This window comes from Hylobates moloch, unplaced genomic scaffold (genome assembly GCF_009828535.3).
Source record: "Hylobates moloch isolate HMO894 unplaced genomic scaffold, HMol_V3 SCAFFOLD_1363, whole genome shotgun sequence".
In the NCBI taxonomy this organism is placed as follows: domain Eukaryota; kingdom Metazoa; phylum Chordata; class Mammalia; order Primates; family Hylobatidae; genus Hylobates; species Hylobates moloch.
The window spans coordinates 1-11,672 of NW_026653638.1; the positions used below are offsets into that span (position 1 = coordinate 1).

The 11,672-nt window shown below is 40.3% G+C and overlaps 1 protein-coding gene across 1 annotated transcript; it reads right to left on the bottom strand.

The window, feature by feature from the left end:
* Window positions 1–140: 140 nt before the first annotated feature.
* On the bottom strand, window positions 141–4,076 carry LOC116464706 (dynamin-like 120 kDa protein, mitochondrial). Its single transcript, XM_032147965.2, has 4 exons — window positions 3,306–4,076; window positions 2,572–2,668; window positions 832–939; window positions 141–335 (listed from the first exon to the last, which is right to left on the bottom strand). The coding sequence occupies exons 2-4, from the start codon at window positions 2,645–2,647 to the stop codon at window positions 274–276; spliced, it is 246 nt and encodes an 81-aa protein (XP_032003856.1). The 5' UTR covers window positions 2,648–2,668; window positions 3,306–4,076; the 3' UTR covers window positions 141–273.
* Between the last annotated feature and the right edge of the window lie 7,596 nt (window positions 4,077–11,672).

Consider the following 11,672-nt stretch of genomic DNA (forward strand, 5'->3'; position numbering starts at 1 on the left):
AAAAACAATTAGATCTATTTCAAGAAAATATTTTTGCTAAGTAAATTTTCTTTTAATAGCTTTAATCTTATAATACACATACATATTTAAGAATTTTAGTTTTATCACAGAATAATTATTATTTCCACCTAAAGGATAATGAGTTTGCCTAATGTAGTTCTGGGGTTTTAAAATTCAGCATAAGCAGCATTATAAATTTGGTCTGCAATTTTATTTGCAACTAGTTTATTAGAAGCATTTAAAAGGCATGTTAAGGTCAGCAAAAATGTCTGTTTACACACCTAACAAGAGAAGTAGGTCAGAAGCTCCTATGACTTCACTAACCAATTTGTGACCTGTGAAAAATCAGCAAAAGGGGAAATAGAAATGTAAAATTTAACAGAAATGAGCAAACAAAGATGTCTGAGATCTCAGATTTCATATTACAATAGGGCAATAATTGGGCAAATACGCCAGGATTAAACTTAATAAATGCTACTCATTATGGTCTATCATACTTAAATTTGTTTTAAAACCATCAAATTGGTCCAACCACTTATGAAAAGCAAATACATAGGAAGTCTCATCTACTTGTCAAGAACAAATGATATTTTTTCCCCTCACTAAAAGCCAAGTATGTTTAAGTGCTTATGAATTGCCATTTTACTGGGCTAAACAAAGATTAAAACCATTGTGTAACAAAATTTTGTGTTTATCTTTTTTAAAAATGTCCTGTTTTTCATTGGTACTAAATATGTTAATTTAAAAAAAATGGGAATAAACAAATAATCCATGTATTTTTCCTCCATGGTTCTTAAATTTTTTAATTAGATCAAACAGGTTCTTCCTTACCTGAGGTAAAAAAGTCCTTCAATAAGCTGAGGCTTTCAACAATCTTGTCAAAGTCTGGTGCTAACTTTACAAGGTCTTCTGAATTAGGAAGGGCTTTTCTAATTTTCTCTGGAAAACATCAAAACATATAGAGTATGAAACTAAGAAAATATGTCAGATACTATTCTTATAAAGGGCTAAAGTATTAACTTGTTTAATCCTCATGACAACCCTACAAAACAGCTATATTATCAACCCTATTTACAGATGAGAGACTAAGGTACACAGCAAGGAAGTGGAGGAGCCCGGGTTCCAGCCCAGGCAGTCTAGCTCCAGAATACAGGCTCTCAGCCACTATGCTGTGGTACTGGCAAATACATCAAGTTGAAAGCTCTCCTCATTAATATTAGAAGAACAATTTGAAAGTGTGCTTTTTTTGCAAATACATTCATCAACATGGAACAGTTTTATCTTTATAAATTCTAGCACTTTGGGAGGCCGAGGCGGGCGGATCACGAGGTCAGGAGATCGAGACCACCGTGAAACCCCGTCTCTACTAAAAATACAAAAAATTAGCCAGGCGTGGTGGCGGGAGCCTGTAGTCCCAGCTACTCGGAGAGGCTGAGGCAGGAGAATGGCATGAACCCGGGAGGCGGTGCTAGCAGTGAGCCGAGATCGCGCCACTGCACTCCGGCCTGGGTGACAGAGCGAGACTCCGTCTCAAAAAAAAAAAAAAAATTCTGTGAATAAGTGCAAGTAAAGATTAATTCCACCTCCACATACACCTAAACTAAGAAACCTGACAAAGTTTTTTTAAAAATTTGAGGAGAATCATAGCTATCCAATATACTTTTTTCTCATCCACCTATTGAAAAAGGGAGGGCAGTGGCCAACTAAGAGAAGAAATTACTGTGGGTACTAACAGACTTTTAAGAACTTGGCTACAAAAAGTAGAGATAACCAACGTATCCAATCAAAAGGAGCTAGTTAGGTGGGTCACAATAAATATGCTCTGGGCAACATTACATAACGCAGAAAATGATATTATTAATAGAAAGGCTACTTGGCAGCATGGAAATGCTGACAAAATATGTTAGGTAGCAAAAGACAAAATTCAAAGTGTATATCCACCATGATTACATAATTTTTAAAAAGGGAACTAAAATATTATTCTGTGGTAGTATTCATGAAAAGAAAAAAATTAAAAGAAAAAAACTCAAGCCAGGCATAGTGGCTCACACTTGTAATCTCAGTGCTTTGAGAGGCTGAGGTGAGAGGTTTGAGCTAAGGAATTTGAGACTAGCCTGGGCAACATAGTGAGACCCCATCTCTACAAGAAATTAAAAAATCAGTTGGGCATGGTGGCACACACATGTAGTCCCGGCTACTTGGGAGGCTGAGTTGGAAGTACTGCTTAAGCCCAGTTCAAGGCTGCAGTGAGTTATGATTCCAAGACCGCACTTCAGCCTGAGTGACAGAGCAAGATCCTGTCTCAATCAACCGATAAGTTAAAAAGATACTAACCACATATAGTAAGTATAATTAAAAGAAAATGCTCCAAACGGTTAGTGGCAGCTGTGGTAAAATGATGGGCTACTGGGTACTTCTTCTGTACAGATTTTTTCATTGATATTCTATTACTTATATCATTAAAATGAAACTATGATATATTAGGTTCATAAGTTAAGAAACTATCTCAATAAACTATTTCTCTTTCCTCGAGATGACCAAAAAAAGTATTTTAATGTTCATGACACAAACCAAAACCGATATACTCATCAATTTCCCACACAATGTCAGGCACAATCCATTTATATTCACTAAGGTCCGGTATCATATCTTTCCACTGATCAAAAGTCTAAAAGATAAGAAAGAGTGTCAATCAGATGCTCCGCATGCCAAATAAACATGTAAAGAAAAATTATTTAATTAAAACACATTAATCTACTAAGAATAATGTATTATGTGCAAAACTTTTAAGAAACAAATGTAAGTGGCCTCAGCAAACGAGCATATAAAACACGTTAACACTCCTCTGTTAAACATGGAAAATGTAAAAATTCAGAATATACTCCTATTTCAAACAGGCTTCATAATTTTGCTCTAAATAGTACTGTGGGGTAGAAGGAAGACAGACTGGGAGACAGGACGCCTTGCCTCTGGTCCCAGACCTGCCAAGAAGTGCTTGTGTGAGAATGCCACCTGACTTTCACATCTGTGCTACTAAATGTCAAAGCTCAAAATCAAACCTAAGTGTTCCTATTCCCAGCCCTGTGCTCCTTCCAGTAGGCCATTTTAATTTCCTGTAATTATAACTAAGATTCTAAAGGCATCTTCCTATTAGCATCATTAAAACAATCTAGTCCATGGCAGAGACACAAAATAAATGTTTAAACATCCAATTGTATTCCACTACACAAAAGAAAAATGATTTATGCTATAGAAACTTAATCATGATATAATAATTGGAAAACCAGTAGGAATGTTAAGTTCACCTTTTTGGCTGTGTAGCCACCCCCAACAGCCGATCCTAGTATGAGATAGCGAAGTTTTAAGAGTCTCGTAGCTAATCTTGCTGGCCAAAAATTCCTGCGAGGCTGGTAGCCATATTTAATTGGAGAGAATTTCAGTTTATGTAAAGGAAGGTTTGTCAGAGAAGAGAACTGCTGAAAGGATGTCCTTAATTGGGGTCGTTGAAGCTTTAAGGTAGGATGATGTGAATGATAAATGCTTCGTGAAACCAGATGTAGTTTTTGTAGTGGTAAACTTCCTTTTATTCCAGAGCTGTGTTTCACTAAAGACTGGCAGACCTCACTGAAAGAAAAATGAATATGGAGGAAAGATCAGATAGGGTAACAGTACAAAGGAAATGACATAAAAAGAGCAGTACACTAAAGGAAACACACACACCCCCATACGTGACTAACCACAATGTCACACAAGAGTTCACGTTTACTAACCATTGACTATGTGCCAGACATGGTTACAGTATGTGCTATCTCATTTAATCCTGCTAATAATCCCATGTAGAAAGTACTAGTATTATCCCCATTTTACAGATGAGGAAAATGTGGTGCAAAGACTTAAATAACTTGCCCAAAGTCACACTGATGTAAGAAATAAAGGCAGGATTCAAACGAAAGCAGTGGGACTCCACTCTAATACGTGGGCTATGATCCTGGTCTCAGGAATTGAAACCAAGAGAGAAAAGGCAGGGACTTATTTTATTAACTACTATTCACTGTAAATAAAAGTTGAAAACAAAAATGCATGCAAACTTCTGCTTTCAAAAACAAAATTTCTAGCAGTTTAGAACACCTTCATCTATGTCTCCCGATCCTGACAGCACAGGGGTGGGAATCAAGAAAGTTAATCAATCCCAACTCAAGCACCTGGATCCCCAGAAAAATGAAAGTAGCAAAAAAGCTCAAAAGAGAACAGAATTTAAATGTATACATTGACTGTAGAGCTCCACCCACTTCTTCCTGAAGAGAATGAAAGGTTACCAACAACCATATCTTAACATACACTCATAGTTGCATACATAGTTGCTTGCTTACTATTAGTTGCTTACTAATAATCAGGGCCGGTCTTGATTCTAAGTAGTTAATAAATATTAATTCCTTTAATTACATGGGACTGGAAACTTCTTAAGGAGGAGGAGGCTGGGAGTGGTGGCTCACACCTGTAATCCCAGCACTTTGGGAGGCTGAGGCGGGCAGATCACCTGAGGTCAGGAGTTCAAGACCAGCCTGGCCAACATGGTGAAACTCCATCCCTACTAAAAATCCAAAAATTAGCTGAGTGTGGGGGTGTGTGCCTGTAATCCCAGCTATTCAGGAGGCTGAGGCAGGAGAATCACTTGAACCCAGGAGGCAGAGGTTGCAGTGAGCTGAGATCGCACCACTGCACTCCAGCCTGGGCAACAGAGTGAGACTCCATCTCCAAAAAAACAAAAACAAAAACACAGAAGAAGGAGGAGGAATCAAGGAAGACAGGAGCAATGCTGTGAAGAATGGTATGGGGATATGCGGAAAGCGGTATCTCTTGTGTTCCTATACATACCAGACATTACACTAGCTGTTTTCACTATAGCGTAACTATATAAATGTTAACTCTCAGAAACACCCAGTAAGGTTAAGTATCCTTATTTTACAAATTTGTTTTTTTTTTTTAAGTATTGTTAAAGTGAACTAAATATGGCCTGAGAAGGACTCCATAGTTCTATATTTGCATTCTTGTGGACGAACCATAACCTAGCATAATAGGCAGACAAAATCGAAAACCTGAGTAGTAGGCATCTGTAATAATAGCTGAGTGTTGGCCAATCCCAGTGGCCATACTTCAAGCACTAATAGAGTGCTAAGTGTTCAAACTGCATTCAATTCTGGAGGCTGCCTGATTTGCAAAGTGTTTATTTTCTTTGCTCAATTAAACTCCATCAAATTTAACTTGTGTGAAGTTTTCTTTAACAGATCTGGCGTCAGAAGTGGGATTTGAAGAAAAACTCCGGCAACCCCCAGGAACACCAGGTGACCTGGCGAGGTACCCGCTGAACCCGTTGCACTCACTGGTCTCTTGATTGTCACTGGAGGTCGTGGGTGAGTTTTCTCTCGGATTCCGAGCTCCACTAACTTGTGTTTTGAGCTCTCCGAGTTTACTCAAGCAATACTTAACCTGGACTGGATCCAAGATCAAATTGGATTCGATAATTAACTGGATTGGATTCAGTTAGAGGCCTCAGACCTCTGATAGGTACCTTATTTAATAATGGGATCATCTCAATCCAAGGATTCTAGGACTCTATCTTCAGGGACTCCAGCTAATTTTATGTATAAAAATTATGGGCCCAGAATGTGTGCATTTTTAGAAAAATGGGTTAACATCACTAAAGAAAACTTAGAATTAAGATGGCCACAATGGAGAAGTTTTAATTTGGATAAAATAGTTTGTTTGCAAGGCATATTAGAAAAAGGGGATCAAAGCCCCCACAAATACAGTGGGATGTATTCTCTCATGGATACGCAAAAGCCTCCAAAAGACTAAGTGAATTAAAAAGTGCCTCCTTAAAAGATTATTTGCAAAAACCAAAGGAAAAGCTTAAGCAACAGACCAAGGACAAGAAGAAAGAGGACTGTACTTTGATCTAACTCAGACTGTTCCTTCTTTGTCCGTCTCTACCTACATACTCTGAGTCTGCTAACCTTTTTGTTAAATTACACTTTCACCCTGGAGACGATTTAAAAAAAAGGAAGTTAGACAGATGTCTTACAAAGTGAGACCTGATCAGCCAGGCCTGCCTGCTGTAACTACTTTCACTCCATGGTCTAAAACTGAGCTTAGCCCTATGGTGAAGGACTTCCCTGGTCCAAGGGAAAAGTCTCAAAAATTTACTGAGGAATTTAGAATCCTAATAGGAGCTTATGATCCAGGACTTCATGAATTTACCAATTTATTCATATGATACTGGGGGCTGGTGAAGCTTGGAAATGGATGGCAGCAGCAGAATGGGACAAACCTGAGGAAGATATTTTAAAGGCCTCTCCAAGAGCTCCTCACGAGAAGGACCAAAAATAGCTAGAGAAATCGCTGAAAACCTTTTACATTCAGTTCCTAAAATTTTTCCACAAAAAATTGGTCCATCATACAATCTTGTAAGCAAAAAAAAAAAAAAAAAGAAAAAGAAAAGAAAAGAAAAGAAAAGATGAACCAGTTTCAGATTACAGAAGTCGCTTAGAAATATTTGTGAAACGTTCTGCGCTCAAAGTACAGCAAGGAGCATTCCCTGCAGGGGCTGAACAGCATTAACTGCTTTACTTATAAATGGACTCCATCCTGAACTTAGCAGTTTAACTAAAAAACATAAGTTGCAATAGGAAGTTAGAGATGTGACTGAATTGGTGGCCTTAGCTGAACTTTTTTTTTTTTTTTTTTGAGGTGGAGTCCTGCTCTGTCACCTAGGCTAGAGTGTAGTGGCGCAATCTCGGCTCACTGCAACCTCCGCCTCCCAGGTTCAGGCGATTCTCTTGCCTCAGCCTCCCGAGTAGCTGGGACTACAGGCGTGTGCCACCATGCCTGGCTAATTTTTGTATTTTTAGTAGAGAAGGGATTTCACCATCTTAGCCAGGATGGTCTCCATCTCCTGACCTCGTGATCCTCCCACCTTGGCCTCCCAAAGTGCTGGGATTACAGGCGTGAGCCATCGTGCCCAACCTAGCTGAGCATTTTGAGAGGACTCTAGAGCAAGAAAAAACTCAAAAGGCTAACAAGCTTATGCCCCTTCAATTGCAACAGTTACAAGGACAAGGAACCAAAGGGACCATCTCGTTCTCATTTTAAATCACAATCGGGCGGTTCCAAGATGGCCAAATAGGAACAGCTCCAGTCTACAGCTCCCAGCTTGAGCGACGCAGAAGACGGGTGATTTCTGCATTTCCAACTGAGGTACTGGGTTCATCTCACTGGGGACTGTCGGACAGTGGGTGCAGGACAGCGGGTGCAGCGCACTGAGCATGATCCAAAGCAGGGCGAGGCATCGCCTCACCCGGGAAACACAAGGGGTCAGGTAATTCCCTTTCCTAGCCAAGGAAAGGGGTGACAGACAGCACCTGGAAAATAGGGTCACTCCTACCCTAATACTGCACTTTTCCGATGGTCTTAGCAAACGGCACACCAGGAGACTATATCCCGCGCCTGGCTCGGAGGGTCCTATGCCCGCAGAGCCTTGCTCATTGCTAGCACAGCAGTCTGAGATCAAACTGCAAGGTGGCAGCGAGGCTGGGGGAGGGGTGCCCGCCATTGCTGAGGCTTGAGCAGGTAAACAAAGCGGCCGAGAAGCTCGAACTGGGTGGAGCCCACCACAGCTCAAGGAGGCCTGCCTGCCTCTGTAGACTCCACCTTGGGGGGCAGGGCATAGACGAACAAAAGGCAGCAGAAACCTCTGCAGACTTAAATGTCCCTGTCTGACAGCTTGGAAGAGAGTAGTGGTTCTCCCAGCACACAGCTTGAGATCTGAGAACGGACAGACTGCCTCCTCAAGTGGGTCCCTGACCCCTGAGTAGCCTAACTGGGAGGTACCCCCCAGTAGGGGCAGACTAACACCTCACATGGCCGGGTACCTCTCTGAGACAAAATTTCCAGAGGAACGATCAGGCAGCAACATCTGCTGTTCACCAATATTCGCTGTTCTGCATCCTCCGCTGCTGATACCCAGGCAAACATGGTCTGGAGTGGATCTCCAGCAAACTCCAACAGACCTGCAGCTGAGGGTCCTGACTGTTAGAAGGAAAACTAACAAATAGAAAGGACATCCACACGAAAACCCATCTGTAGATCACCATGATCAAAGACCAAAGGTAGATAAAACCACAAAGATGGGGAAAAAACAGAGCAGAAAAACTGAAAATTCTAAAAATCAGAGCACCTCTCCTCCTCCAAAGGAACGCAGCTCCTCACCAGCAACGGAACAAAGCTGGACAGAGAATGACTTTGACGAGTTGACAGAAGAAGGCTTCAGACGATCAAACTTCTCTGAGCTAAAGGAGGAAGTTTGAACCCATGGCAAAGAAGTTAAAAACCTTGAAAAAAAATTAGATGAATGGCTAACTAGAATAACCAATGCAGAGAAGTCCTTAAAGGATCTGATGGAGCTGAAAACCAAGGCATGAGAACTATGTGACGGATGCACAAGCTTCAGTAGCCGATTCGATCAACTGGAAGAAAGGGTATCAGAGATGGAAGATCAAATGAATGAAATGAAGTGGGAAGAGAAGTTTAGAGAAAAAAGAATAAAAAGAAATGAACAAAACCTCCAAGAAATATGGGACTATGTGAAAAGATCAAATCTACGTCTGATTGGTGTACCTGAAAGTGACGGGGAGAATGGAACGAAGTTGGAAAACACTCTGCAGGATATTATCCAGGAGAACTTCCCCAATCTAGCAAGGCAGGCCAACATTCAAATTCAGGAAATACAGAGAACGCCACAAAGATATTCCTCAAGAAGAGCAACTCCAAGACACATAATTGTCAGATTCACCAAAGTTGAAATGAAGGAAAAATGTTAAGGGCAGCCAGAGAGAAAGGTCGGGTTACCCAAAAAGGGAAGCCCATCAGACTAACAGCTGATCTCTTGGCAGAAACTCTACAAGCCAGAACAGAGTGGGGGCTGATATTCAACATGCTTAAAGAAAAGAATTTTCAACCCAGAATTTCATATCCAGCCAAACTACGCTTCATAAGTGAAGGAGAAATAAAATCCTTTACAGACAAGCAAATGCTGAGAGATTTTGTCACCACCAGGCCTGCCCTAAAAGAGCTCCTGAAGGAAGCACTAAACATGGAAAGGAACAACCGGTACCAGCCACTGCAAAAACATGCCAAATTGTAAAGACCATCGAGGCTAGGAAGAAACTGCATCAACTAACGAGCAAAATAACCAGCTAACATCATAACGACAGGATCAAATTCACACATAACAATATTAACCTTAAACGTAAATGGGCTAAATACTCCAATTAAAAGACACAGATTGGCAAACTGGATAAAGAGTCAAGACCCATCAGTGTGCTGTATTCAGGAAACCCACCTCACGTGCAGAGACACACACAGGCTCAAAAATAAAGGGATGGAGGAAGATCTACCAAGCAAATGGAAAACAAAAAAAGGAAGGGGTTGCAATCCTAGTCTCTGATAAAACAGACTTTAAACCAACAAAGATCAAAAGAGACAAAGAAGGCCATTACACAATGGTAAAGGGATCAATTCAACAAGAAGAGCTAACTATCCTAAATATATATGCACCCAATACAGGAGCACCCAGATTCATAAAGCAAGTCCTTAGAGACCTACAAAGAGACTTAGACTCCCACACAATAATAATGGGAGACTTTAACACCCCACTGTCAACATTAGACAGATCAACGAGAGAGAAAGTTAACAAGGATATCCAGGAATTGAACTCAGCTCTGCACCAAGTGGACCTAATAGACATCTACAGAACTCTCCACCCCAAATCAACAGAATATACATTCTTCTTAGCACCACACTACACTTATTCCAAAATTGACCACATACTTAGAAATAAAGCACTCCTCAGCGAATGTAAAATAATAGAAATTATAACAAACTGTCTTTCAGACCACAGTGCAATCAAACTAGAACTCAGGATTAAGAAATGCACTCAAAACCGCTCAACTACATGCAAACTGAACAACCTGCTCCTGAATGACTACTGGGTACATAATGAAATGAAGGCAGAAGTAAAGATGTTCTTTGAAACCAACGAGAACAAAGACACAACATACCAGAATCTCTGGGACACATTCAAAGCAGTGTGTAGAGGGAAATTTATAGCACTAAATGCCCACAAGAGAAAGCAGGAAAGATCTAAAATTGACACCCTAACGTCACAATTAAAAGAACTAGAGAAGCAAGAGCAAACACATTCAAAAGCCAGCAGAAGGCAAGAAATAACTAAGACCAGAGCAGAACTGAAGGAGACAGAGACACAAAAAAAACCTTCAAAAAATCAATGAATCCAGAAGCTGGTTTTTTGAAGAGATCAACAAAATTGATAGACCACTAGCAAGACTAATAAAGAAGAAAAGAGAGCATTCTTATACACCAATAACAGACAGAGAGCCAAATCATCAGTCAACTCCCATTCACAATTGCTTCAAAGAGAATAAAATACCTAGGAATCCAACTTACAAGGGATGTGAAGGACCTCTTCAAGGAGAACTACAAACCACTGCTCAATGAAATAAAAGAGGATACAAACAAATGGAAGAACATTCCATGCTCATGGGTTGGAAGAATCAATATCGTGAAAATGGCCAAATTGCCCAGGGTAATTTATAGATTCAATGCCATCCCCATCAAGCTACCAATGACTTTCTTCACAGAATTGGAAAAAACTACTTTAAAGTTCATATGAAACCAAAAAAGAGCCCGCATCGCCAAGTCAATCCTAAGCCAAAAGAACAAAGCTGGAGGCATCACGCTACCTGACTTCAAACTATACTACAAGGCTACAGTAGCCAAAACAGCATGGTAGTGGTACCAAAACAGAGATATAGACCAATAGAACAGAACAGAGCCCTCAGAAATAATGCCACATATCTACAACCATCTGATATTTGACAAACCTGACAAAAACAAGAAATGGGGAAACGATTCCCTATTTAATAAATGGTGCTGGGAAAACTGGCTAGCCCTATGTAGAAAGCTGAAACTGGATCCCTTCCTTACACCTTATACAAAAATTAATTCAAGATGGATTAAAGACTTACATGCTAGACCTAAAACCATAAAAACCCTAGAAGAAAACCTAGGCAATACCATTCAGGACATAGGCAGGGACAAGGACTTCATGTCTAAAACACCAAAAGCAATGGCAACAAAAGCCGAAATTGACAAATGGGATCTAATTAAACTAAAGAGCTTCTGCACAGCAAAAGAAACAACCATCAGAGTGAACAGGCAACCTACAGAATGGGAGAAAATTTTTGCAACCTACTTATCTGACAAAGGGCTAATATCTAGAATCTACAAAGAACTCAAACAAATTTACAAGAGAAAAACAAACAACCCCATCAACAAGTGAGCGAAGGATATGAACAGACACTTCTCAAAAGAAGACATTTATGCAGCCAAAAGACATGAAAAAATGCTCATCATCACTGGCCATCAGAGAAATGTAAATCAAAACCACAGTGAGATACCATCTCACACCAGTTAGAATGGCCATCATTAAAAAGTCAGGAAACAACAGGTGCTGGAGAGGATGTGGAGAAATAGGAACACTTTTACACTGTTGGTGGGACTGTAAACTAGTTCAACCATTGTGGAAGTCAGTGTGG

What these genes read in the sequence shown, in the direction of transcription:
- LOC116464706 (XM_032147965.2), bottom strand. Translation starts at nt 2,647, where the DNA reads ATGATACCGGACCTTAGTGAATATAAATGGATTGTGCCTGACATTGTG. An exon ending in TGATGAGTATATCGGTTTTG is followed by an intron (nt 940 to 2,571) that starts GTTTGTGTCATG and finishes GATGTTTTCCAG; the next exon opens with AGAAAATTAGAAAAGCCCTT. An exon ending in GAAGGACTTTTTTACCTCAG is followed by an intron (nt 336 to 831) that starts GTAAGGAAGAAC and finishes GATTTTTCACAG; the next exon opens with GTCACAAATTGGTTAGTGAA.